The 26,313-nt window shown below is 52.7% G+C and overlaps 10 protein-coding genes across 10 annotated transcripts; 5 read left to right on the top strand and 5 right to left on the bottom strand.

Moving 5' to 3' along the window:
* Window positions 1–302: 302 nt before the first annotated feature.
* Window positions 303–1,741, top strand: BO82DRAFT_383032 (uncharacterized protein; the record flags this gene model as incomplete). The annotated part of the gene is made up of 2 exons (XM_025637983.1): window positions 303–1,587; window positions 1,692–1,741. Exons 1-2 carry the CDS (start codon window positions 537–539, stop codon window positions 1,739–1,741), a joined length of 1,101 nt encoding a protein of 366 aa, XP_025492441.1. The 5' UTR covers window positions 303–536.
* Window positions 1,742–2,157: 416 nt separating this feature from the next.
* On the bottom strand, window positions 2,158–2,394 carry BO82DRAFT_249150 (uncharacterized protein; the record flags this gene model as incomplete). The annotated part of the gene is made up of 2 exons (XM_025630860.1): window positions 2,158–2,316; window positions 2,374–2,394. Coding segments are annotated over 2 exons (180 nt in total), but the record flags the coding sequence as incomplete, so codon positions are not given.
* A 155-nt stretch (window positions 2,395–2,549) lies between these two features.
* Window positions 2,550–2,971, bottom strand: BO82DRAFT_64509 (uncharacterized protein). Its single transcript, XM_025641423.1, has one exon. The coding sequence runs from the start codon at window positions 2,897–2,899 to the stop codon at window positions 2,672–2,674; it is 228 nt and encodes a 75-aa protein (XP_025492439.1). The 5' UTR covers window positions 2,900–2,971; the 3' UTR covers window positions 2,550–2,671.
* A 941-nt stretch (window positions 2,972–3,912) lies between these two features.
* Window positions 3,913–6,120, bottom strand: BO82DRAFT_334098 (aldehyde dehydrogenase family protein). The gene is made up of 3 exons (XM_025633248.1): window positions 5,787–6,120; window positions 5,532–5,713; window positions 3,913–5,472 (listed from the first exon to the last, which is right to left on the bottom strand). The coding sequence occupies exons 1-3, from the start codon at window positions 6,045–6,047 to the stop codon at window positions 4,029–4,031; spliced, it is 1,887 nt and encodes a 628-aa protein (XP_025492438.1). The 5' UTR covers window positions 6,048–6,120; the 3' UTR covers window positions 3,913–4,028.
* Window positions 6,121–6,298: 178 nt separating this feature from the next.
* On the bottom strand, window positions 6,299–8,255 carry BO82DRAFT_64487 (endonuclease III domain-containing protein). The gene has a single exon (XM_025641422.1). The coding sequence runs from the start codon at window positions 7,903–7,905 to the stop codon at window positions 6,502–6,504; it is 1,404 nt and encodes a 467-aa protein (XP_025492437.1). The 5' UTR covers window positions 7,906–8,255; the 3' UTR covers window positions 6,299–6,501.
* Window positions 8,256–8,383: 128 nt separating this feature from the next.
* BO82DRAFT_281938 (amidophosphoribosyltransferase) lies at window positions 8,384–10,309 on the bottom strand (the record flags this gene model as incomplete). Its single annotated transcript, XM_025631352.1, has 4 exons — window positions 8,384–8,903; window positions 8,964–9,654; window positions 9,701–10,153; window positions 10,225–10,309. The coding sequence occupies 4 exons, from the start codon at window positions 10,307–10,309 to the stop codon at window positions 8,384–8,386; spliced, it is 1,749 nt and encodes a 582-aa protein (XP_025492436.1).
* A 1,257-nt stretch (window positions 10,310–11,566) lies between these two features.
* BO82DRAFT_413898 (DNA cytosine methyltransferase) lies at window positions 11,567–13,555 on the top strand (the record flags this gene model as incomplete). The annotated part of the gene is made up of 2 exons (XM_025639903.1): window positions 11,567–13,076; window positions 13,132–13,555. Exons 1-2 carry the CDS (start codon window positions 11,689–11,691, stop codon window positions 13,553–13,555), a joined length of 1,812 nt encoding a protein of 603 aa, XP_025492435.1. The 5' UTR covers window positions 11,567–11,688.
* A 2,510-nt stretch (window positions 13,556–16,065) lies between these two features.
* BO82DRAFT_353800 (uncharacterized protein) lies at window positions 16,066–17,205 on the top strand (the record flags this gene model as incomplete). The annotated part of the gene is made up of 1 exon (XM_025635055.1): window positions 16,066–17,205. A coding segment is annotated over exon 1 (976 nt), but the record flags the coding sequence as incomplete, so codon positions are not given.
* Window positions 17,206–17,604: 399 nt separating this feature from the next.
* Window positions 17,605–19,767, top strand: BO82DRAFT_353799 (putative 2-methylcitrate dehydratase). The gene is made up of 4 exons (XM_025635054.1): window positions 17,605–18,042; window positions 18,134–18,911; window positions 18,961–19,145; window positions 19,195–19,767. The coding sequence occupies exons 1-4, from the start codon at window positions 17,758–17,760 to the stop codon at window positions 19,624–19,626; spliced, it is 1,680 nt and encodes a 559-aa protein (XP_025492433.1). The 5' UTR covers window positions 17,605–17,757; the 3' UTR covers window positions 19,627–19,767.
* An 857-nt stretch (window positions 19,768–20,624) lies between these two features.
* BO82DRAFT_413895 (putative MFS allantoate transporter) lies at window positions 20,625–22,695 on the top strand (the record flags this gene model as incomplete). Its single annotated transcript, XM_025639902.1, has 9 exons — window positions 20,625–20,764; window positions 20,844–21,002; window positions 21,060–21,119; window positions 21,182–21,440; window positions 21,503–21,766; window positions 21,836–21,936; window positions 22,002–22,067; window positions 22,132–22,366; window positions 22,495–22,695. 9 exons carry the CDS (start codon window positions 20,625–20,627, stop codon window positions 22,693–22,695), a joined length of 1,485 nt encoding a protein of 494 aa, XP_025492432.1.
* Between the last annotated feature and the right edge of the window lie 3,618 nt (window positions 22,696–26,313).

The raw sequence follows: 26,313 nt of genomic DNA, 5'->3' as shown, positions 1-26,313 counted from the left end.
TTCTTTCCAGGAAAAACTCACTACTAGAAGTCAAGACATAGATATAAAAGTCATTTCATATATATCGTGAACCATTCACCTCGTGCAAGTCCACCCGACGATTCCCCGATCGCCCCAACCACGTCCTCTGCGAAACTCACTGAGGTGGAATTGTTATCCTGAACTATATCCAAAGGGGACCATGCGCAGTACAATCCACTATACAGGACAATGTTCATCACTCTTTGCATTGTCCCCTATATGCAATGAGACATGTTGCCGCATGAACGAGGCGAGCACTAAACCCACCTAGTGTTAGCAACGGCTGCAGCTCTGACGCACAGCGATGCTCGATCTCCTCCAAGTACATCACGTCTCAGTTGATTCTTGGTTTCCCAAAGTACTCGCGGTTATCAAAAGCAATGCGTGCCTTGACAATCCAGTCTTCACAATCCACCCCTGCGCAAAGCCCATACTGAGAAGCATCTCGCCATCGTACTGGGACAATTGCATTGATACATACATGCATCCGCATCAGGAGTCTACAGCAACCCCAAATGGCTCCCACCAAACCAGCCAGAGCAAGCTCAAGACTCGAATCTCTCCCCGTCGAGATCATCCAGGAGATCTTCCTGCACAGTCTGGAGGTCAACCTTCCGCGCGCATCACCCCGTCTCGCGGAAGCTTTGTCCACGCCCGCGCTATACACCTGGCTCATCCGGCTCGCATTCAGCAGCACCAACGCCAGCGCCGACACCCACTTCTTCACAGAGGACTTCCTCCCCCGGCCCCTCAACTTCTTCGCCCTGTCCCCAGTGGAACGCAGAGACCTGCAGACCACCCTCCTGGCCTGCCGCTGGTGCACCCTCCCGCTCATCCGGCAGTGCCAACGCGACTACCTCCTGCACACGATCCACCAGAAATGCCAGCCGGGGAGGGACTTCCTCTTCTCGCAGCAGGACGAAGCCACCCTCCTCTCGTTGGAGGAGCACCTCTCCAGCCTCATCCACCAAGCTGGCACCAGCAGTAGCCGCGACAGCAGCCCAGGAAAAGGCGACCTAATCCTCCTTGCCCACCCCAACCCCAACCCCAACCCATCAACCACCATGACCAAACCCACGCCCAAACCCCACAGAATAGCCCTCTACCTCCACCCCGGCGCCCTCCAAATCCGCTCCCCAAACGACATCTACTCCTCCAGCACCCCCTTCACAAGCACCACCACCTCCACGACCCCCAACACCTTCCGCCTCCCGACCTGCACCATCCCCAGCCCCACCGGCACTCTATCATCACGCATCCCCGACAGACTCCTATCCTCCCCGTGGACGCCCCAGAACCTCGAGTTTTTGAGCCTCTTGGCGCCGGACGCGTACATCGACGACACGCCGGCGCACGACCGGTCCCGGCGCGCACTGCGGCAGACGATCCGGGCGCGGGAGTTTGACGCGTTTCAGACCCTCCTGAGATTGAAGGTCCGAATGCCGTGGTATGATTTCCCGGTGCCGTGGCCGGTCTCGGTGAATCATTTTTGCGCGGCGGTGAAGTACGCTTCTGGGCCCGGGGATGGGTTTGTGAGGGTGTTGGTGGAGGAGAGGTTGGGGGATGGTGAAGGGGGGCTGACGTGGGAGGAGGGGGAGAGGGTTAGGGGGTTGTTGGTGCGGGTGGGGATGGGGGCGGTGCTTGGGTTATAGTTGTTTGTGTTAATGTAGATCGGGGAGAAGGTGAGGTTCCATACTCTCGGGTACTACGTGTATTTTGAGGGAGAAAGGGGTTTGGGTTTATATGATACTATGATCCCAGGGGACAAGGCTTACATATGCATATGGTATAGTTATAGATAATGGAAGAATCATATTAATCCAAGGAAGGAAGAGAATCATAAAAACCACAGGATAGGATATCAAACCATCACGATAGCAACAAGAAAACAACCACTGAACTTAAAACTAAGAACGAAACAAAACGCAATCCGTAAGTCGTAACCTCATAAAAGATCAAAGTAGATCCGACGTATCGTCTCCATCCGAGCAGAAAAGAAGGGGTATAACAAACAACCCATCCCATCCCATCCCATCACGGTATCTTCATCCCCCTAGCCCCCCCCCCCTCATCTTCACATCTTGTCTTTCTTGAACTAGAAGGCAGGCTTTAAACCCTCGACCTCCGGCCATGCGTCCGCGTCCGCCGCCGGTTCCCGCAGTACCCGCAGGTGAGGCACGAGATGATCACGTCGAAGAGGGTGACGATGCCGTCGATGATGGCCTTGCAGACGGAGCCGATGGTGTTGACGATGCCCATGAGGCAGGCGCCGATGGCGTGGAAGACGCTTTGGATCTGTTGTCGCTGTTAGCATGACCTTCATTATCGGTAAGCAGGGAATAAGGAACGTACACAAGAGACGACGGCACCCATTTTGGTTTCTTGTTATCAAGTGTGTGTTTGTAGTGGTAGATGAAGTTGTAGTTGTAGTAGAGTTGTAGTGGTAGGTATGATATCGATGTCTTGGATAATCGCTGTGCAGTGGCAAGTAGTAGACACTTATTTCGAAGTCTTAGTTCCCTGGGACGAATAACTCGAAGAAGCTGTAGTGTGGACAGTGGGATCGGTGAAAGGACGCATTGTATGCTTTTTTATCTGGTTCCCGTGGGAGGATGGAGTGAAGTATAAATATCCGAAGAAGGGGACAGTCTCAAGGGTTGGTTCTCGTTGTCTCTCGAATGATGTATGTGTGTAGTGTAGTGAAGTGTAGTGTAGTGTAGTGTACATGCCACAGAAAAAAAAGAAAAAAGAAGAAAATGATCAGCATGCTCCTAAGTCTCAAACACGGGACAGAAACTGCAAGCAATGATGCCGTCATAACGACATATGACATCGTTTTTTTATCGCTGGGGTGGTTCACAGCGCCATGCCATGCCATGCCTTGGTTGACCCTCCTAATGCGGAAATGGGAAAAACCCTTGCGGATCGGTGACGAGCGTACCCTACTGTCCACTAAACTATAGGACAAAAGGGTAGGGACAGTAAGGAAGTGAGAGCAGGGTCTCGCCACCGATAAGGCTGGCAGGTTCGAGAACTACTCACGTATGTACTCGTACATCCTCCTTAACACTGTATCATTTGCGCGGCTGAGGGTTTGATTTCCACGGGTGACGTCACACGTCAGTTCACTACAGTACTACATACTCCATACCTCCAAAGCATGGTTCGCATTCTAATTCCCCCAAAAAAAAGGGTTTCAGGGGGCCAGTTACACGTGATTCCTACTCATAGTCTAACTCCCTTTTTGCTTTTTTCAACGGTAACAAGCCAATGACATATCCCGGTATGCAGCCACAGCCAGTAGTATAACATCATGGATACCTGACTTTCAGGCATGAAGGGGACAGGACACAAAAGTCCATCAAGAGTCTCCACTCTGTTTGTCTGGGGTAGAAAGTCTACGAAAGGTGGATGCAGTGATTATGACATAGTACGACCCCTTGAACTCTTAAGGTTGAGGGGTGGGCTTGTCAGGGGTAATTTTCGTCCGTTTCGTGCGCTTGGGAGGCAAGTGTTGTCCGAGATGATGTTGTTGTGTTGCGCGTTGCGGGCGCCGCCGCCGCGGGAGATGGTGATCTGCGCTGCTGCTTGCTGCTGTACTCATTACATATACTAGACTATGTAATGCAGTAAAATTTACCACTGATGATGTCAAGAGACGGCCCTGGGCCAGCCACTCAGCCCTATTTGCAAAGGGATACTATGGGCTACTCATAATCCTCATACGTAGTTGGCGGAGCCCCTGCAGAGGTTCGGAGGGTGATCCTGCAGTTCGCAGATGATAAGGGCGGATGGCTGGATGGTGAGTTGGCTGGTGAGTTGGTGCTGGCTGATGTATGTCACTCCGTCAGCTATTCTCGTCAAATGGCGACATTAAGTAGGGCTAGAACTGTCGATCACGGGAATCCATGCCGTGATATGATTAAATGTGTACGTAAGTACTATGATACAGTCAACTACACCCGCCCTATCATACAGGTATACACGCCTCGCGTAAGGGTACAGCGCTACATATTCCCCAGCAACCGCAGAATGCCCCTCATTCTGCCCGTCAACGTAATCTGATACCCCGTCTCCACCACCCCCTTACACATCTCCCATGCCCCCGTGCCGTTCGCCCGTGCACCTTCACCTTTATTGATCGGATAGTCCACCCGCGGCGGGATCCTCGTCGCCATCAACTTCGGGAACCGATCCACGCACACGGCCTTGAGGTTACTCACACCGCGGAGGCCCTCCTCGCCCGCGAACCGGCCGTACCCGGAGCCCTTGACGCCGCCGAACGGCAGCTGCACCGCGTAGTAGCTCCCGAAGTCATTGACCGAGACCATCCCCGACCGGATCTCCTTGATGCACCGGGCGATGTCCCGCGGGTCGTAGCCGAAGACGCTGGCGCCCAGGCCGTACTCGGTCGAGTTGGCGATCTCGATGGCATGCGGCACCGAGCTGGCGCGCATCAGCACGAAGACCGGCGCGAAGAGCTCCTCCTGCGCGATGCGCATCTCCGACGTGACGTCGGCTAGCAGCGTGGGGGTGAAGTAGTGGCCGAGGGGGTGCGTGGGGTGGGAGAACCGCTTCCCGCCGCAAATCAGGCGGGCGCCCTGCTTGACGGCGTCGTTGATCAGGGATTCCAGTCGGTCGAATGAGGCCGGGGAGATCATGGCGCCCACGTCAGGGGCACCCTGAGGGGATAACAGGACGGAGCCCAGGCGGAGTTTGGCGATGCGCGCAGAGACAATGTCCAGAAGTCGGTCGTAGGCGCCGGGGAGGGCGACGATGCGTTCGATGCCGATGCAGTTCTGTCCTGCGGACTGGAAGACGCCCCGCATGAGGATCGAAGCGATGGCGGGCAGTTCATGCACGGTGCGCGAGTCGTCCAGGATGAGCGACGGGTCCTTGCCGCCCAGCTCCACGGTGACAGGCGTCAGGGCTTTAGCGGCGGAAGCGCAGACTTTGTGCGCCACGGGGCGGGAGCCGATGAAGGTGAGCTGGGAGATGCCCGGGTGCGAGGTCAAGTAGTCGCCCACACCAGGGAGGCAGACGACGCTCTGGACCAGCTCGCGGGGGTGGCCGCAGCTGGCCAGGGCGCCGCGGATGACCTCCAGGAAGAAAGTCGTGCACCAGGCCGTTTGCTCGGACGGCTTCACAACGATACCATTCCCTGCGAAGATGGCGCTGATCACAGGCGAGATAAAGTTGTGGAAAGGGTAGTTCCAGGAAACACAGGCCGAGACTACGCCCAGCGGCTCGTAGGTGACCATATTCTTCTTGTACATCATGAGGAAGTTCGTAGGGCGCGATTCCGGCGTCAAGGCCTTTTCACCGTGGTCGAGGGTCCATTTGAGCTTCTCGGTGGTCACCAGAATTTCTCCGAAGGAGGCGTCCACCTTGGTCTTTCCGGAATCCAGGCAGCAGGCGGTAACGAGTTCGTCTTGGTGGTCGAGAACGTATCTATTGCGGGCCCAATTGTTAGCAACGGAGTCTTGCAAGACAATTATGGAGAGACGTACTTCAGCAAAGTCCGCAGAACCTTCCTCCTCTCCGCAAAGCTAGTCTTGGACCATTCTACCTGTGCCTTTGCCGCAGCCTTGATCGCTTGGTCGACGTCTTCCGGGGTCGCAGGTTTGATTCCAGAACCGAGAACTCTTCCGTCGGCGGGACAGTAGCTCATGATAAGGTTGTCGTTCCATTGCTATTTGAAAAACAATTTTTGAATAAGTCTCCGATCTCTTGAATTACAAGCAAAGAAAGGACAGTGAACTTACTCCTCGAACCTGCCCTTCAACCACTCTCTTCGCTTCTCCATCAAGTTGATCCCATTTCTTCCCTTCCCAATTGGCCCTAACCTCCGCAGGGATGGGGACGTTGAACGTGACGGCAGCTTCCCTCTGGCTCAGAACGTAGACGTAACCCAGATACACCGCGCCAAGAGACAGCAACGCGACGCCCAACAACGGGGCTTGGGTCTGGAGATGTTCCACGACGGGCTGGAAAGCCGCCGGAATAGATTGAGCCAGCGTTTCCATGCTGGGCTGGGAATTCACAGAGTGAACTGGCGCTGTTGGGTTGTGCCAGACACTTTTTTGGTGGCGGAAGCAGTTCAGGAGGGGAGGGAGGGAAAGAGTCCGGGTGGTTCGATTGTTTATCGCTCCCTCCGATACGCGGTGCACGGGCCACCGAACGGGCTTTGCGGGCTTTGCGGTGGGTTCATTCGGGGTTCAACTAGTCTATTCGAGGTTCAAGTATGAGCATTCTAAATCTAAGAGAGATATATGTATGTTGATATAGCATTGTCAAATGAGTAAGAGTCATTCGGCCAGAGAGCAAGGTGCGTTAATCATCTTCTAGCAAGAAAAGGGAGGTACTAGTCTCTAGCAATGAGCAATATCGGGGCATATATATCTATATCTACAGAAGGAGTTACGCAGCATAACCCTACAGTACCCATTTACCACCTAGACAATGATTCAGACCCATCTATCAGAGTCCTCCCTTTCTCTTCCCCGTCCTTCTCACCAGATGATCAATGACACAGCCCTCCTCCCACCGCGCAGACGACTGTCCCGTGATAGCCCGACATCGCGGACAAGACTTCCCATGCCGGATGAGCAGCTGATGCAGTGAATACTTCAGATGGTCCGGGATGCGCACCTCCAGATGACCAAACGCCGTGACCTCGGTCACCTTGCTCGGCGGCACCCAGCCCAGCCACTTGCAGATGCGAAAGATATGCGTATCGACCGCGAAGCAGGGCCGCTGCAGGCAGAACAGCAGCACGCAGCCCGCCGTCTTGGGCCCGATGCCGGGATACTTGACCAGCTCTGTCATCGCCTGCTCCGTGCTCAGCGTATGCAGATGGTTCAGGTTCAAGAAGTTCTGGTCCGCGCACGCAATCTCGTAGTTCTTGTGGCCCTCCGACTGGCCCAACACCTCCTCCGCCGCCGCCTGCCCATCGGCATCTGCACCACCGACCAACAAATCCCGGCGGGCCTTATTCTCCTCATACACCATATCGAGAATCGCCTTGATCTTCTTGCTCTTCACATCCGCCAGCCCGCCGCGCTTGATCGCCTCAAAGACCTCCTTGACCGGCGCCCGCCGCACCGCATCCCAATCCACGCTCCCCTTGCCGATGCCCTCGCGCAGGATCCCGAACCGTTGCACCAGCCCGTTGAATGCCATGGCCGAATTGTTCCCCGTCGTGGCCCCGCTCAGCAGCGTCCGGATCAGCGCGTCCAGCACGGAAGGCACCTCGCCGCACCCCGTCACGGTCAGCGAGGGCTCCGGGATGGTCGCGGGCGCCACGATCTGGCCATGGATCGACGACAGGAGCCGGTCGACTTCTTCGCATTCGTCCGGGGTCGGGTGCGGCCAGTCGGGGAAGGGACTGAGCCCGGGGGTCAGGCCGTATTGATTCGCTTTCGCTTTCGCCTTCGCTGCTTTTGCGGGGGATTTCTTGCCGGGCGGAGGGGAGTAATCATTGTATGGCGTGGCTTTGTCGACGGTGGTTTGGAGGTCTTTGGCGAGATGGCTGATTGCTTCTTCTTCCTTCTTGATGGATGAGGCGGGGGTTTCGGACTTGATGCGAGAATGGGTTGGAGTTGTGGTGGATATTACCGCGCCTAGGTTGTGAGGGAGGTCGTTGAGGTCCTTCATTTGCGGGGGAGTTGTGGCGTTGTTCCTCTTGCGCCGCTTGGGAGCGGGTTCCGGGATTCCATCTTCGGTCTTGACCTGGCGGGGACTGTTGCGTTGGGAATGGATTCGTTCTTGACTGGGGGAGTTCGTGGAATGGCGGACGCTCGGGACTTGGGATGAGGTAGATTGCGCTTGAGAGGCGGCTAATGCTGCCTGGCGCGCAGTTGTGGACCGGGTTATGCGGACCATCTTTAGATCTTCTGGAATGTGTAGAATACGGGACAAATAGAATGTAAAGCTAGGAGGAACAAGACGGTTTAGCAGAAAAAACAGAAAGTGTACAGAATCTTCCGACGCGGAAGATGCATTAGGCAAAATCTATCGGTATGTACAAATTATATCATCAATGGATGTAGCATCATCGCCATGAGATGAGTCAATAAAAAGAAATGGAGTGTGGTTGGGTCACATGATGTGGCGGAAACACTTCCGTTCAGCCCCATTCAACAGTACGTCATCTCAGAACAACATGTCTTCAAAGGTATTTGACAATCATGGTAAGGTAAAGGGTGTTCCAACCCACGCCCTTCCTGTCATGCACTGAAACACACACCAAGTAGAGAGCCACACCATGTTCTTGCGAAAACACCATCTACAAAACTCCAAGACTCCCGTGTTCACGCAATATGCCCACCAATTGGTATCAACTCAAGCCATAAACTCGTAATCAGTGATGGTCGCCCATATTGTGAATGCTGATATCCATGCGGTCCTTGACCTTGGGGTGCTCCTCCTGGGAGTGCTTAGGGGCGCTGATGATGCCCACCTTGGGCACCTCCGACTCGCCGGGGTTGGCCGCCGGGACGATGTTGCCATTAGAATCAAGCTTGACACCGTTGGCAGCCATCTTGAAGTCCGTCTCACTGGCGAAGCCATGCGTAACAGCCTCCTTGGCGCGGTCCAAGGCCTTGATCTTGCGGCCCTCACCGCGAAGCTCCTCCAGGTGCTCGAAGTAGCCATCGGAGACGGGAGTGATGTAGTTGCCGCAGAACACACCGACCTCGAAATCTTGGGGCTCCGCGAGGCCGTTCTCCTGGGCGATTTCGGCACATGCGCCCTTCAGATCGTCCAAGGTCTGGTAGATCACGTCATCGGCGCCAATGTGCTTGGCGATGTCCACCACGTTACGACCGTGGGCAACCAGTTCGGTAGGCGATGCCAGATCGATACCGTAGATGTGAGCATGGCTGTGGCGAATCGTCAGCAAAAGTCTCGGCCCGGAACTCGGGGGTCCAGGGAATACTCACGTGATCTCGGGAGCGCAACTGGCGAAGTAGACCTTCTTGGCGCCGGCTTCCCGGGCCATGGTGACGATCTCTCGACTCGTCGTACCTCGCACAATACTGTCATCAACCAGAAGGACATTTCGGTCCTTGAACTCGGCTTGCATAGCGTTCAGTTTGCGGCGAACACCCTTCTGTCTCGTCTTCTGTTCAGGCATGATGAAAGTACGGAAGACATAGCGGTTCTTGACGAAACCTTGGCAGTACGGCTTGTCGAGATACCGCGCGACAGCAGCGGCGGAGGTGGTGGATGTCTCGGGGATGGGAATGACCACGTCGATGTCCTTGACCACTTCCGGCCCAAGGATGTCGAGGATTCTGGCGGCAAGACGGTCACCCATACGCTGACGACTACGGTACACGCTGATTCCGTCGATGACAGAGTCAGGACGGGCGAAGTAGACGTACTCGAAGATGTCAGGAGCGTAGGCCTTCTTGGGAGCCACTTGGCGGAAGACAGGCTCGGCGCCCTTCTGGATGATGACTGCCTCGCCGGGCTGAATGTCACGGATGTTGGTGAATCCGAGCTGGTGCAGCGCAACCGACTCGGAGGCCATCATGTAGTCCATGCCATCACAGTCCGCGGAGGGTCGGGAGCCAAGGACAAGAGGACGGATACCGTAGGAGTCACGGAAACCAAGAATACCAAATCCTTCTGAGGTCAGCTAAGATCCTGGATGCGGGAGTAAGAGGTGACATACCGGCAAGCATAGCCGTGCAGGCGAAACCACCCTGGCATCTCTCGTACATGCGGCTCAGACTGGCAAAGACATCTTCGTTGTTGACACGGGCTTTCTTAGTCTCGCTCAACTCATCCGCCCAGATGTTCAGCATCAGTTCGCTGTCACTGTCGGTGTTGATGTGACGGTGGGCCTCGAGGTCCAGATATCTCTTCAGCTCGGGAGCGTTGATCAGGTTGCCGTTGTGGGCCATGCAGATTCCATATGGACTGTTCACATAGAAGGGCTGAGCCTCAGCATTGGCACTGCTTCCGGCGGTAGGATATCTCAAGTGTCCGATTCCCATAAAACCCGGGAGGTCTGCCACCCTGGCGCCGTCATTGAAGACCTTGGCGGCCATACCGTTCGACTTGAGCTGATAGAAACGACCGCCGGTAGCGCACGTGGCAATACCAGCTGCATCCTGACCTCTGTCTGCATACCCGAAATCATTGATTAGCCTCGAGCATGAGGTATTTGCTGGTGTGGACTGCGGAGTGACTCACGCTGGAGCAGGTAGAGTGCCTCATGAAGATCGACGGCAGCGGAAGCCGACGGGTTCGCCTGAATCAAGGCGATGATACCACACATCTTGACGGCAAAGGATTCTGTATGATAGGACAGGATAAAGTCAGTAAGATTCTCCCAACTGAACTCCTGTCAAAGATAATCAAGATTATGCAGCTTGAATCAGATCGGAAAATGTCCGCAATGATGCTTAGGAAGTCTAACATCTATAAAGAAAAACCGAATTTCATCATAAAGCAGGGGGCGGGGATAGGGTGTTTAAGTCATTCACTGAAGGATTGAATGATTGACTCACATCTGAAAGGGGATATTTCGAGATAGTCTTGGAGTACACGCACAGTGTGATGGTAGGGTGGTAGAAACCGGAACTTGGCAAGTTGCAGAAAAAAGTGGGATAGAATCGGAAACGTCTATAGAGACATAACAGGATTCATGTAAAGGAGAGTAAGGGGAGAAACAGGTGGCAACAATGCCCAGAATCACGTCCACGGAGGAAACAGTGAGCTGGATAACATGGTTAAAGAAGTTTTAGGAGGGAAAGAGGAGAGGAGGGGAAGAAATGGGGATCCCATCTTAATAGATTTCTTTTCCTCGCTGTTCCCAATTTTCTTTTTCCCCACCACCAACCGATAGGAGGCGCTAAACCCAAGCGGAAAAATTTCGTGACCCAATTTTACTAAGTTTACTAAATTTACTGAGTAACACCGCCAGGGCCACCGGCTGGCCGGCTGCTTACATACGGTACCTTGCTTTCTGGCAGCGCGGGCAGTAATATTGCCGATGCCGGAGCAGGCGGTCAGCAGCCGGGAGTTCGTTCCCGGCTTCGGCATGGCCTAAGGCAGCGACTGCCGTAGAGGCTGGTCTAAGCCTGATAGAGATAAGCGATTGGTGCCGTAGTTCTCCTCCCGTCTCGCTAACTCTTTACTGTTTTGGGAAGTCTATACATCTTCAAGCACAGTTCAGATTGCTATTGATTTTTACTCCACACTTCTAGGCTTGTTTATGAAAGAAAGTAAAACTGAACAGAGTTGCGGCCAGAATCACTCCATGTTCAATTCCATGTCGGTCACATTCCAGCCTTTGTCTGTCCTCTGGCAACGATTCACTGCGGTGATGCCCCAAATGCACCGACTAGGTAATCATAATCGGCTCAAGCCTGACTCTCCTTTCTTTGTGTTGCATCTCAGATGGCTGCTGGAGTTTAAGTTCTCTGTGTTTCTCTTCTTCCTTCTGCAAACTTTTTCAAATGCTTTAGTCAATATCAAGTTCTGCACCCCAGAAGATCTCTACCTTCCTCTGCATCCCACTCTGCACCTGCATTGACTTCGTTGGCTTCGTCCTACAGCGTCTTCAGTCTGAACTCAATTTGTTCTCTTCGTATGGATACTTCCAACTCATCACTTTGACTCGTTGCATCGTTCCGCTCGCTCTGGTTTGGTATCATGTTCAACTTCAGCTCCAGAAGCCGTATTGAGCAGTGGTCGATCGTCTACCAGACAGCAAATGACTACGATTCAGATGAAAGTAGTGTTACGCTTGAAGATGAATCTGAAAGAGCAGTCTCTCTGGATCTCGCGCAGGAAGTCCTACAAGACTCACCCGGCAGTACAAATCCCACACTTCCAAACGAAGAGCGCGAGGTCATCGACCTCACTTCGGATGGTTTTGCTCCCGGGGACTACCTGACCGATGAAGCCTACGACCAGTTGCTGCGAACATTGAATCGTGCTGAACCTCAAACTTCCCCAGTACGATCCCGTCTAATCACAAGGCCAGAGAAACGCCGGCTGCCTGAGGCGTACCTCAATGGAATTGTGTACAAGAAGGGCCAATCTGTTCAGCTTCACGATGGTACCTTTCTCAGAATTGAAGAAGTTGTGGCAGATCGTTCTGCCGATATCTTCTTTCGGGGAAGACGCCTGATACACACAAAAAATCACAGCGGGAAATACATACCGAGGTGGGATAATGAGCTTGTCTGGATCGCGAATGAGACAATAGACATTCCCTCCCACCAAGTCAGGAAGTTTGTCCGCATTACGTTCACGAACTTCTGCATGATCAAGAAAGATTGGATCAAGCACCACCAACAACCCAAAGAGCTATTCTGTCGACTCAAAGAGCATTACGGGGACAAGAAGCCATCTTCAGTGGAATACCTTACCTGGGATGAAGCAGACGAAGGATTTAAATTCGATCCGCCGAAGCTCCGCCGTGCGTGGCGTGGTGAGACCAGGCCTTTTGGAGCGTTCGACCCTGGCGAAGTCGTGGACCTCGAAGATGACATGCCTCGCCAAACAAGACACGATCCAGTTCGTGCAATGAAGCGAAGTCGTCAGTATACATTTGGCGATGCATTCTGTGGTGCTGGCGGCGTTACCTGCGGTGCTCGTGCCGCTCTTTTGCACCCCGAATGGGCCTGCGACAAATCCGAGTCCGCTGTCATGACTTACAAACGCAACTATCCAGATGCGAACGTCAGGATTATGGATCTTTTCACCTTCATCCAGTCAAAGCACTCCACTCAGGTAGACATTGTCCATGGATCTCCACCGTGCCAGACGTTCTCACCCGCGCATACGATCGAATCCGTGACCGATGACGCTAATAGTGCGTGCATTTTCTCGTGTTTGAACTTGCTTCAGAAGTCGAAGCCCAGGATTCTTACCATGGAAGAGACGAGTGGCTTGTTTGAGCGTCACAGGGAGACATTCAACCGAGTGATTCTAGACTTCATCGAGCTTGGATACGCAGTGCGCTGGGGCATTCTCAACTGCGTCGAATACGGTGTACCTCAGCTACGTCGAAGATTGGTTATTCTTGCATCAGGGTAAGTGGCCTGAGAAGCTTTCGAAGGAGGGATGCTAACAAGGCAATCTTAAAAGACCAGGAGAATCACTTCCTCAGTTTCCCAAGCCGACTCACGGACCCCCGGGCTCTGGGCGCCATCCCTATGTTACTATAAGACAGACCATCTCTGAAATTCGGCCGGGAGCGCCGCACCATAATACCCAGCGAGCAGCAGCTCGTCCGATGAACCGGGCACCGTGCGATGGCAGAGGACAAATCCGAACGATCACCTGTGGTGGAGGCGAAATGATTGCCCACCCTTCAGGACGGCGTAGTTTCACGAACAGGGAGTATGCATGCTTGCAGACGTTTCCGCATCGATATCACTTCTGTGCCCCGCACGTCCGAAAGCAAATTGGCAATGCGGTTCCCCCGAAGCTCGCGCAGGCGCTCTATGAAGAAATTGTCAGGTCGCTTCATCGAACCGATGAGAAGGAGTTGAGGCATGGGCCTTGGTAGTCAAAGGGTTGCGAATGTAAAATGAGGTTTGGTCTGATCTGTTATATCCTGGTCGCTTTGTTTGATATACATAGTCTAGCACGCGTAGCCATTAAACTGCTTGGTTGGACATTTTGAGATACAGACCTTCGCTTTCGTCAAATAGTTACTTGGAGCTCCGGTGAAGCTAGCCTTTGCTGGGAACCGGATTACCAGAAATGTTCCAATGTTCAGGTTACGGCGTGGTGGTGGTGGTGGTGGTGGTGGTGGTGGTGGAAACGAGTTGATGAGATTCAGGATGCTTGGAAATGCATGTGAACAGTTCTTCTTTCTACGATAGCCTTTCCCAAGGCACGGCCATAGGTTTTATGGGAGTCAAGTTTTGTTTATTACAGTCTTATCGTTCCAGAATGACCATTTAAGCTTAGTAAGTAGTATTGTCTTTGAACTTTTGTGTAAAAAGACTCTCAAGAACCACTTCTTGAGTAATGCATGTGTATAATCACGACGGAGTTCTATATCAAAGCTAGACATCAACCCGCTTTCACTGCGACCCTCATCAACGAGTTCAACAAAACTACCCCCTCAGAGATACAAGCGGGATTATACGCTCAGTATCACAGGTCTAAACTAACCATCCAAGTTTAAGATGTGATGCCCTCTTCGAACCCTTTGTATTACAAGCCCATAGAGAACCGACAGCCACTCACTCAGCCAATCTTGTTGCAGGCCCTATCGACAAGCCCAAAGCAACACTAGCGCTTCCAAGAAAACGAAGAAGACCGTACAGCACGTCAGTTATGGCGGATAACAGCTACTGCCATTCTGTAGCAGCGAGTTCCCTCATCAAGTACCTTTCACGTCGAATTTCCGAAGCTTGATAAGAGATTCAAGCATATTTCAAGCAATCAAGATAGTAAGACGTCTCTCCAAGCACATCATCATATTTGGGCACATTTCCAAGGCGCCTCTTTTAGCAAGTTTCCAAGTAATTTAAATGGCAAGATTCCAAGTATTGATCTTAGTAACTGTCTTTCGAGCTTCTTACGTAGACTCTATATAATGATTAATATCAAACATGAGGTTGATCTGTATGTGGTCTATTGCAAGTAATAATTATTAAGGGTATGACTTAGCATACAACTCACTACCACTGAGACACTTAGAAAGCTGATTAGAGAGGACCTTAGACATAAAGAGGGGTCTAGAGCAGTGCCTAACTTGTTCAGAAAGGTAAGAGAAGTATATGCAGTTTATATCGCTGAGTTACTCATTCGATGAGGTGCTTAAAACATGATTTGCTACCATACTTGAGAAGACAGTTGAAAAACATGCTTGAAGAGGTGTTTAGAAGCAGTAAATAGACCAATTTTACCAGGGGAGTAAGCTGATTAACGGACGAAGTGAGCATCTCGTACTTGCAGGATGACGGCTGTTACCTGCCGAAGTCAGGTACTTGCGTAGGGATCTTATAACCAACGCAACAACTATACTAATATGCAGAGGGCCGCTTTCTACAGCTCAGCGGCGAATATTCCTGGGTTAGTATGAGACAAGAAAGAAGAATCTCCAAAATTCTTGACCCATGCCCATGAATTTCAACGAAGGCTAGGCACATGATTACGGATTGATGGAGGTGGGTGAATATTCTTCAGTTTCAGTCTCAGCAGGCAAAGCGGGAAGGCAAGCCAGGCCGTCTTTCAACACTGACTTGGTGGTCTGCTTCTCAATCTCCGTCTACTTTCTCTCTCCCTGCCCGTGGTCTGTGTCATATTCCGTGTCACTCGAAATAGTTTTTCCAAGACACCAACTCACTTTTCCTCGCCTCCCGAAGGCCTTTTACCTTTGCCTTCAATTTCTTACGGTCTGTTCTTCCAGCCAATTCCTTCAAACGCTTCTACGCTTCTTTATCCAAGTGATGGCTGCTTCACCAATGTATTGAACAGTGCAGATCCCGTGACCACAGTGCAAGGCACGCTAGTCACCATGGCCCAATCAAAGCGGGTGGCTCGTCGAAGCATAACACAAATGAAGGATGATGAAGACATTGCTGAACCAAGTATTGAAGCCACACCTGCCTTCAAGATCCAGTTGCAGGAACTTGCGACTCTTTGCCAAAGGCTCTGTTCCACTTACCGATCAGCTAGAAGCACCTGGCAACTCGGAGACCCCAGACCCCCCAAGCCTAGCCTACCCATAGGCAAAAATCAAAGCAAGATCAAAAAACAAGACCAGCTGGAGATCTGGAGTGCCTGGCCACTGGTGTCGACGTTCTGGGATCCGGCGCAGAAGGGATGGCCCCCCTACGGGGTTCGCCTGCCCGACGCCTGGGTCTACCTTGCGATCAAACTTCTCTCTACCACTGAGCGCCATGACAAGTATCCCGCCGACTTTGACGGTAGTGGCATGGTCCGACAAAGCAGGGTGCCCTGTGGTCCAACGTTTTTGATCTCAGCCCATGGAGTCTTTGCGTATCCTATTTTCAAGGGGTACTATGTGCTATGCGGAGAGGAAGGGAGAAAGCACTGCGCCTGGCTACTCCAGCGCCAACGTGACGCAGCGGGCAACAAATATCAGTTCAAATCGATCATCGCCGGGCCAGTACTGCCGCCCCCAAGCATGCGTCCACCTCGCACTTTCATCGTCAAGCTACCGCGCCACAGACCTGTGACTACCGCCGACTCTGGTACTCCAAAGCAGCTCGACATAGCGGAAACGGACCGCTGGACCGTATGCCTGGACGACATGGTGCTGCAGTACAAGAAGCCCGATACCTACGAGATATTGCCATTCGCACAGCTGAGCCCGCGTCTCACCTGCACAGAGTCTTCGGAGTCGGACAAGCTTGTCAACCGCCAGAGCTCTTCCTCTACAACGAACGCCACGACTGCTCTTACCGGCCTTACCCGCCCAGCTAAGCGACCTCGCTCCGAGGCCAGCACGCTGCCCGCCACACCTAAGGATACTTCAACGGCCAGTAGCCCGAACGACTTCTTCAGTCCTCCAAGAGCGTCCGATTCCTCTACCAAACAGACTACCCCGGCGCCTAGCATTCAAACGACAGGCAAAGGCAAAGGGAAAATCAAGCATGCTGATGCAGAAAACTTGAAGGACCCGGCCAGCATACCTAGCATCAACAGCCCCCCCAACATACTTCAAGTAGAGGAAGCCGTCCGAAACCATTGCAAGCGTCGCCGGACCACTCCACATAAACAGCTCTTATCCAAACTCTGTGACTCTTTCATGCAGACCAGAAAGCATTTTGGCACATACCTTGCATCTTCCATGGAGGCCGAGAAACGCCACGAGGAGTATGCGAGGGCGCTTGAACAGAGACAGAAAGATCACGACGCGTATATGGAGGCAACCATCGGGACAATCAACGAGATCCAGACCTGTGTCGCGTATCTCCAGAAGGAACTAGGCGGTGACAAGGAACCTGTTGTGAGCGGAGAGCAGTCTGTCAAAATGAACAGCATGGAGGAGGTGGTGGACGACGAAACAGACGCAGAAGCGAAAGAAGAAGATGAAGAAGAAGATGGTGACGCTTCTGTGGCGGATCTTGGGGAGGCTGGGTCGGTTTACACTGAAATAGGCTAGGCTTGCTTGTTGTGTATGGCTTCCCGCGATGGGGACGACAGATGGGGCCAGGTGGAGTCTACGGAGTGAGGGGAAAGAACATCACATGATGCCTACTGTAAACGGTTGTCTTTCCTCAATTCTGGGTCTATTTGAATGGGAGATACCAGATATTTTTTTTTCGCAGTCTATAAGGACAAAGATCAGAGAATTGACTCAAATTCAGTGGAATTCGGTCAAGAATGACCCCAAAAATAAGACATACTCCGTAGACATGAGATGCACACGCAGGCCGAGGTGGAAAAAGCGGGCAAAGCGGGCAAAGTGGGCAGCGCTCGGACAGCCGGTGATAGCCGCCCCCATAAACAAAGCAACAAAGCAGCAAAGCGGCCTCGGTCCGAATGCCCGGCGGTAAAGGGAAGGAAGGGTACAAGGGTACGTTAGTTACCTTGCTGAGTATACTCACTGTAACCAGCCAGGACAGGCTCTCCCTTTCTTGATTTCTGTTCAATTCTCCGTCTTCTTCCTCCTCCCTTCTTCTCCTCCTCCAGTGGTCCGCTACCTACTTAGCTCACGCTCATTGTGCACTCCATTGGGTATCTTATTGTCCCCATCCTCTCTCTTCAATCGCCTTCTCTCCCATCATGTCTGCCTCCTGTTCAGCGTTGAGACGGCTGACCCACAGGTCTCCTCCCCGCACTTGGCTCTCCTCTTCCCGCATCGCCTCCCCCTCGAGACCTGTTGTCTCCAGTGTCTCCCACATCACCTCCAAAACACAACTATCGACACTCCCCCGTACCTCTCGTTTCTCAACCATGGCATCCCTGCAGCAGGCTCCTCCGACCATTCCCACCGACCGGCCCTATGACCCCGAAATCCAGGAGCTGAGCAACTACATCCATAACTACAAGGTGGATTCCGACTTGGCGGTAAGTTACGCGGGGCTCCCCATTCCACCATCCACAACTGTTGCTATTCTCCAATACGAAGCTGCGTCGCTAACTGCTCCCATCTTCACAGTATGATACTGCCCGCCTCGTCTTCCTCGATACTCTGGGATGTGGTCTGGAAGCTTTAAAGTTCAAGGAGTGCACCAAGCTGCTGGGCCCGGTGGTTGAGGGCACCATCGTGCCCAATGGCACCCGCGTTCCCGGCACCCCCTACCAGTTGGACCCCGTCAACGGGGCCTTCAACATCGGTGCTATCATCCGCTGGCTTGACTACAACGACTGCTGGCTGGCGGCGGAATGGGGCCACCCGTCCGACAACCTGGGTGGCATCCTGGCGGTCGCGGACTGGATCTCCCGCACGAACCGCGCCGGCGGCAACCTCGCCGACGGCAAGATCCTGAAGGTCAAGGATGTGTTGGAGGCGATGATCAAGGCGCACGAAATCCAGGGTGTGCTGGCTCTCGAGAATTCCTTCAACAAGGTCGGGTTGGACCACGTGGTGCTGGTCAAGGTCGCGACCACCGCCGTGGTCGCCAAGATGCTCGGCCTCAGTGAGGAGAAGACCGCCGACGCCATCACCCAGGCGTTTGTGGATGGCCAGTCGCTCCGCACGTACAGACACTCCCCCAACACCATGTCGCGGAAGTCCTGGGCCGCGGGTGATGCCTGCCAACGGGCGGTGAACCTGGTGCTCAAGGTGCAGAAGGGCGAGGGTGGCTTGAAGACGGTTCTGTCGGCCCCGGTCTGGGGTTTCTATGACGTCTTGTTCAAGAGCAAGAAGTTCGAGTTCCAGCGCCCTTACGGCAGCTATGTAATGGAGAATGTTCTGTTCAAGGTGTCTTATCCTGGTAAGTCGTGCCTAGTCGATGGCGGAGGGCTATGCTGACTGGTTTCTAGCTGAGTTCCACTCCCAGACGGCGATTGAGGCTGCGGAGATTGTGAACGCGAAGCTCAAGGCTCTGGGCAAGAGCGCCAAGGACATCAAGGAGGTCGTCAACCGCACGCATGAGGCGTGCATCCGGATTATCGACAAGCAGTTCAAGGCGATGGACAACTTTGCTGACCGCGACCACTGCGTTCAGGTAAGCAAGCCTAGGGCGCTGCTATTGGCCGTGTACTGACTGCATTTAGTACATGGTTTCCACCATGTTGGCCTTCAACCGCCTGACTGCGAACGACTATGCGGATGGCTCTGAGGCGGCCACCTCTCCCCTGGTCGAGGACCTGCGCAAGCGCATCCGCTGTGTCGAGGACCCTCAGTTCACCGCCGACTACCACGACCCGTCCAAGCGGACCATCGCCAACGCCCTGACCGTCACGTTGAACGATGGCACTGTCCTGGACGAGGTCGTCGTCGAGGCGCCTCTGGGCCACCGGCTGCGTCGGGAAGAGGCCAAGCCCGAGATCTTGGCCAAGTACAAGCGTCACCTGCAGGCGCACTTCGACCAGGCTCGCATCGACGAACTGGTCAAGGTCGGGTTGGACCAGGCGGCTCTCGAGAATTACGACGTGGACAAGTACGTCGATTTGTATGTCAAGGATCAGATGGTGGCAGCCTACTAGGGTAGCATGATTTAGCGAGCATGATTGTTAGATGTAACGAGCAAGATCACACTTAGTGCAATGGGCTACAGATTTGCGTAGCCATCAGTTAAACTCCATGTTTCTCTACAGACCTAAACCGGTAGAGCAGATAGCCATGGGCGATAACCAAGGGCACAGTATCGTCAGCCAAGCCCTACAGTCGGTGAACCTGCCACCCACCACACCCTCCCCCATAACTGTACTGCATGAACAAATCCCTCAATAGGCTCAGTATCATATCTCCCGCACGCAGCGATAGGAAATCGGCGATAAGAGCGCCCTCAGGCATTCCCCTCCTCCCCAATCCACCTACGCATCATCCCCGACCAGTGTGTTGCCTACCACAGATCGTACCTCGGTAACCGCGATACAAGATAACCTTTTTATACGTTGAAGGGCTAACCTCCACCTGTAAAGTCACACGCAACAAATCAAACACTATGTATGCAAGCGGAAGAGTTTATCAGCTCAGACTTTAAAAAAATCCAGACTTCTCATGACCAAGATAAGCCTACACAAATGGATGACCCACAATACCGCAGAAACGAAACCTGGGGAAAACCCAGCCGAGATCTAGTCTAGGCGAGGGGCACTGCAGCTTTGCCGTTTATCTCGGCACGGGAAGAAGGAGTTGAGGTTAGGGTATAGGCTGCGCTAGTAGCGTTGCCGACGCAGCCAATTGCAGGGGGACGCTTACGCTGGGATGATAGTGAGTATGGATTGCTGGAATGGTTATCACGGGGTCCTGAGGCAGCGAGAAGAGGAGAAGGAAGGGGGTTTATTGACGCTGGAATACGTGTGCTGGGTCTTGGTATTTGTGGCAAAGATTATTAGATAGGTTTTGCGGTAATTATAAGAGAGGCTGCCCTGATGCGGTTGTTCTGGGTGGGAGACAGCTCCTCCAGCCCTTTACTTTTGCGAACTAGGTCGACTGTTCCTCGATGTAAAGTTGGTTTCTACTGATCTTGATGCAGAAAATGACACCCCCCGCAGACGAGAAGAAACCCCCTCTCGAGGCGGGAAAGGAGCTCGAGGACCGCGCGAGCGTGGAGCATGGCTCGTCGACGGAGTTCTCTGCGGAGGCGGAGAGGAAGTTGGTGAGGAAGATTGATTTGATGTATGTTTTTTCTCTTAGTCTCCTGAAACTAGAAGGGTGGAAGAGGGCTGGAGTAATGCTGATGCTGACGCGGGTCCAGGATCCTACCTATCATGCTCGTCGCGTACATGATGTCCTTCATGGACAAACAGACCCTGAGCTATGCCGCCATCATGGGCATCATGGAGGATCTGCGCCTCACGGGGGCGGAGTATAGTTGGTCTTCGGCCATTTTCTACTTTGGATATCTTGCTTTTAGGTTGGTCTGAGCTCTGGGATGAGTTTTGAGTGCTAGGAAAGTACTGACGAGCTCAAGCTATCCGGCCTCGTTGCTGATGGTTCGCTTTCCATTGGGGAAGTACCTGGCCTGCACTTAGTATGTTTTCACTTCTTCAGAGCCCCGTGGGGGGTGGCACATAGCTTACGCGGGGATAACAGCATCGTCTGGGCGATCGTGCTCGCCTGCCACGCGGCCACGACCAACTTCACCGGACTGATGGTGGCCCGGTTCTTCCTGGGCTGCACCGAAGCCAGCGTCTCGCCCGGGTTCAGCCTCCTGACCTCGCTGTGGTATCGCACCGCCGAGCAGCCCCTGCGCCACGGAATCTGGTTCTGCGGGAACTCGCTGTCCCTGATCATCGGGGGTGCAATCGCTGTGGGGATCTGGCAGATTGAGACCAGTCTGGCTACTTGGAAGGTGAGCATCCCTCTTTCCCCGCGAACTTATCCCAGCCTACTGACCCGTGTAACCACACTCAGTGGCTCTACATCATCTTCGGCCTGGTCACCTTCACCTGGGGCGTAGTCATGCTCTTCCGCCTCCCGGACTCGCCGACGAACGCCACGTTCCTCACCCCGGAGGAGCGAGTCATCGCCATTGCGCGCTTGAAGTCGAACCGCGCCGGATACAAGACGAATCAGATTGACAAGAGTCAGATGGTGGAGGCGTTCACCGATCCCAAGACGTGGTTCCTGGGGGTTTTGATCCTAGGCTGCAATATCCCGAACGGGGGATACACCACGGTATACTCTCTCTCCCAGCCTCAGAGGACCTGAAACCTTCTCCAGCTACTAATCTGCTTTGGGTGGTAGTTCTCAGGCCTCATCCTCAAGGGCTTCGGATACAACACCCTAAACACCCTCCTCCTCGGGATCCCGGGAGGATTCATCTCGTTCCTCGTGGTGCTAGCCTCGTAAGCCCCCGTCCCCGCCCACCCATGCCAATACCCCACAGCCTCAGATATCTAACAAGAGAAAGGTGCTACGCCTCCTCCAAAATCCCCAACAGCCGCTGCACAGTCTCGATCATCCTATCGTGCTCGAGGTACGGCTGCCCACCAATCCCCTTGCCGCCCCATCCTCATTCCCCTCAAGCTGAACCCCCAAAGCATCCTAGGCACCGCCCTCGTCTACGCCACGCACCACAACGCCTCGCGCTACGTCGGCCTGATCCTCATGAGCTTCTACGCGGTCACCATGCCCCTCTCCATGGCGTTGATCAGCGCCAACGTCGGCGGCGTGACCAAGCGCAGCACCGTCAGCGCCATCTACTTCATCCTGTACTGCGCGGGGAACATCATCGGGCCGCAGCTGTTTTTTGAGTGGCAGGCGCCGGTTTATCAGGTTTGTTTTGCTTCCCCCAATCCCCCTTCCCTTGTATCTGTGTATCTGTAGTGAGGTTCTCTGGTTTCGTGGGGGTTGAAACTGCTTGTTAGTGCAGAATATGGGCTGATTAGGGGCAAATGCAACAGAGCGGATTCGTGGCGATCTTCGTGTGTTTGGCGGTGGTGGTTGTGGTGCTGGGGGGGTTGGTGGTGTATTTGAGGGGGGAGAATGCGAGACGGGATAGGGTTATGGGGGGTACAGAGAGTGGGGAGCAGGAGGGAGAGGGAGATGACGAGTTGATGGATGTGACGGATTTGAAGAATGAGAGGTTCAGGTATGTTTACTGATTAGGCTGTATGTGGTTTATCTTATGCGACATTGATGGTCTTGATGGAGTGATGTATATGCATACCATAGCCATGAATACAATGAGATTATCATTGATAAAAAATGGGAAAAAAAGAATTCCCAATTCCATATATTCCTTGGACATACACAGCACCTTGACATGATTGAGAAGCAAAAAGATGAGGGGAAAGAGCGCCAACCCAGCGGCCATACATCAATAGCGTTGGAGCTCCTCGTCGATTCAGTAGGCTTCGGGCTTGGCTGGCCAGCCTTGAACATCCTCATGATTACGTTCCGGGGTTAATCTCCTAATTGCTGCTTGGATCATCAATATGAGTGATAGAGAAATGCTTTATTGTCCCTGGTGAATATTGGAGGTGCCGGGGGTGGCGCGTCTGAGGCCTCCAGCCTCTAGGATGCAAGGGCAATCTCCGTCCGTCAGCATTTCTACTACAACCTCACAACCAATACACCTGTCCATGTACAGAAATCTGAACCTTCTGAAGCGACTCTGGCGGCAGGTTAGTAAGTAAGGCCCACGTTCAGTTAAGGGTCTCTTGCCTAAACCGGAAGCAAGAGCCGCATTCCGTCGATCCTGCACGCCACCTGGCAGAGCCTAGACTGCAGCCACGGTAAGAAAGCAGGCCAGAACTCAACATATGTACAAGATACTCTTTCAGAGAACTAGAAGACATGGCTGGTCATGCGGTTCTTATCTTTTCTTTGGATTTGCTTTCTTTTCCTTTCCTCTCCCGCTTGCTGGTTTGCTTGTTCCAGTAAAAGCAACTCGCTTGCCCAGCACGCTAGCAAGACCCAACTGACCTGCAAGCACTGAAATTGATACTAGATTTATTTTCACTATTCAGAGCTCTCTTAGTTTTAATACAATCAATGCCTTATACAATCAATGCGTTTATGTTCACAGTAGCCAGCGGGGACAAGCGGCCCACTGCCCTGCATATGTACTGTACATAGACATTTGCAAACAGACTGTAACGGTAATTACTGCCAAAACAGTCAACAAACCCCGCATACTCTTCGCTTACTAGTGTTCTACTGGCAGATGATAAGTTCCTTCAAGACCGGTGCTTGCTCTGCCCCCCAAAATCAGCTCGGCAGGTGTGGGCTCCGATAGTCGAGACAACCAGTAAACGATGCAACGGGCTCTGAAAACAACAACAGGCATTCACTTGAAGTCTACTGTTGCTGGTCGCCCAAAAGCTGATCCCTCATAGATCACCTGGAGAAAGCTGGAGGATAACGGTCGTTGACATTGAAACGAACGCACATGAGCATACTGGTATTTTAGCCCGAACCGGGCACGCATGCACCCCACAGTCCCAGTCTAGTGAACGAATCAGACTGTGACAGCTGTGCGACATGAATTGTTTGCACTCGAGGATATATGTCTACTTCCAGAATATCTGTGTGCACGGATAAGCTCAGTTTCTTTTCTGTTCTACCTATTGTTTAATTAGAAGAGGGCATTGCTGTAAGACCTGACTCGGACACTTAGTAGTCCTTGCTCGAAGCCTTCTGTGCTTATCCTCCAAGAAAAAATTATGCTTCGCTCGAGCCATGTCACAAGTTACCCTGCGGAATATCAAGATGGAGTCGTAATATTGGGTCTACTAGAGATTACTTAGCCCTTGGACGTGCGCTCACCTGGAATCGTAAGTGTCAAATATGTATATTCATGCCCCGGTATATGATGCAAAATCACTAAAGTCAATATACCTAATTTGATGCATAAATTAGAGCCTCAATGTTGCCAATATCGCTGGAAAACATTACATGCACGCAAAGAATCCTTTCAGAAATAGCCGTCTGACCGTCTACAATCCACGCCGAGCTTTACCCCTGGCACACTGTCATGGCTCCAGTAGTCGAATGATTGAACTTACAAGGAGACGCCAGAAAAGTGGCTGTCTGGAAATGCACAACAAAATACCATGTACATCCCGTGGAGTGAGTGCGGCATCACGGGCTCCAAGCCTGGCTGCGCTTTGATTTTAGCCCTGAAAGAGGAGATCCAACACAACATCATTCGGGGAATTCGGGGGGATGGATATAGTCCGTCAAGGAGTTGCGAGGTCCGAGCAAGAGAGCGATGGTGGAGTATAAAGGAGGCCTTCTTCCCCAGACGAAGCTGGGAAACCGGAGTCCTCGACAAGATTCACTTCTTCTAACGACCTCCAGCACAGGAACAAAATCAAAGCTACACTTGCGGGTATCCCCATCTCAATAATGAAGATCATTTGCATTACTATCACTTTCTTCGTTAGCCTGGCGCTCGCGGCCCCTCCCCCTCTTGATGCTGCAACATCAGATGTTGAAGCCGGACAAGACCACCAGGCAATCCATTACGATCCAAACATCAGTTGCAGTGCGGTGGATCATATTAACTGCGGTGTATGGCATCTTCCGTTCACGTTCTTGTGCCCTGTCCCCCCTTCCATGTCCTCTGAGACTCACTCAAAGCTAACCGATGGTGGTGACCTTCGGACACCAGAAATGCAATGGGCTGAGTTGCAGAATCGGATTCACAAACTAGTAAGTCATCGCCTACGCGATCTCTGGTTGCGTCTAAGTCCTCAGTCACTGACTTCGATTTGGTATCCAGTCGCTGTAATGTCGGCAAGGTAAGCACTGACAAAGGTGCCCGGCACTGAGCTTGCAATCTGACTCGACTTTTCTATTACAGTGCTCTTTGCAGAGTGGAGGAGGAGACGGCAAGACATGCTATGACGACGCCTATGGCACCGGTCGACCGAGACATGTTCTCTGCCCTGGACGGGGCTGAGATCCCTTCCCCCCTCGTTGAGCCGAGGAAGTCCCGCGTGCCTGAGCATTTAACATCTAGCAAGGAAGTCTCTGGGCTCAGCGATAGATATCTGGGGCAGATCCAATGGACGGTTTCAGTTTTATCGGGAATGGTATGACGCGCATGCTAACGATGGATACGATGATTATGACTGTCATATTTCATATCTTTTCATAGTTTTTCAAGTGTTTGCTCTGATGATTCACGCTATTAGTTTGAATTTGGGAATGGTGTCTGAGACTAGTTCTTTGGTGCGAAGTTGGAGTCGGTCCAGCACGAACCGCGGCTAATAACAGGCCGCACGCGGTTCTAGTGACAGAATGAAGAATTCTCCTCTGGCTGTGCCTAATCAATCTAATATCAATTTATTTGTCTCATAAAGCTCTCGGGTCTTTTGTTGATCAACCTATTTTCGTCCTTAGGGCTCCTTTCCCTGCGGTTCCCCAGAGCTACGCTTTGCCCTAGCCCTAAAGCCTATACAGACAAGCGCTGACTTGGTATCATCTATTGTTGTTGATAGTAAGAGACTTATGCGAATGATAAGCTAATTTAGGGTATATTCTATGTATAGAGGTTCATATTTCAAGTCGCAAAGATGTTGGGACCGAACGGAGAGAAAAATGGGCGGTGATTTATAACCCATCAACCTGCAGATTAGCCCTCCCCCTCCCCTTTCACATGCTGACTCCGTAGCGGAAGAAACGAATCCCAACCCCTTCAGGGTGGATGACGGATAGTGGAGGTCCATGGATAAGATTTCCAGGGTAGTAAGGCCGAAAAGAACCAGACAGCG

This window comes from Aspergillus uvarum (assembly GCF_003184745.1).
Source record: "Aspergillus uvarum CBS 121591 unplaced genomic scaffold BO82scaffold_23, whole genome shotgun sequence".
Taxonomy (NCBI): domain Eukaryota; kingdom Fungi; phylum Ascomycota; class Eurotiomycetes; order Eurotiales; family Aspergillaceae; genus Aspergillus; species Aspergillus uvarum.
This window is presented reverse-complemented; position numbering and strand designations above follow the sequence as displayed.

Bases quoted from the DNA above. Each gene is read 5' to 3' on its own strand.
- BO82DRAFT_334098 (XM_025633248.1), bottom strand. From the start codon at position 6,047: ATGGAAACGCTGGCTCAATCTATTCCGGCGGCTTTCCAGCCCGTCGTG. The intron at 5,714-5,786 runs GTAAGTTCACTG...TTTTTCAAATAG, and splicing joins TTGAAGGGCAGGTTCGAGGA to CAATGGAACGACAACCTTAT. The intron at 5,473-5,531 runs GTACGTCTCTCC...GGCCCGCAATAG, and splicing joins GTTCTGCGGACTTTGCTGAA to ATACGTTCTCGACCACCAAG.
- BO82DRAFT_353799 (XM_025635054.1), top strand. From the start codon at position 17,758: ATGTCTGCCTCCTGTTCAGCGTTGAGACGGCTGACCCACAGGTCTCCT. The intron at 18,043-18,133 runs GTAAGTTACGCG...CCATCTTCACAG, and splicing joins AGGTGGATTCCGACTTGGCG to TATGATACTGCCCGCCTCGT. The intron at 19,146-19,194 runs GTAAGCAAGCCT...GACTGCATTTAG, and splicing joins ACCGCGACCACTGCGTTCAG to TACATGGTTTCCACCATGTT.
- BO82DRAFT_64487 (XM_025641422.1), bottom strand. From the start codon at position 7,905: ATGGTCCGCATAACCCGGTCCACAACTGCGCGCCAGGCAGCATTAGCC.
- BO82DRAFT_64509 (XM_025641423.1), bottom strand. From the start codon at position 2,899: ATGGCATGGCATGGCGCTGTGAACCACCCCAGCGATAAAAAAACGATG.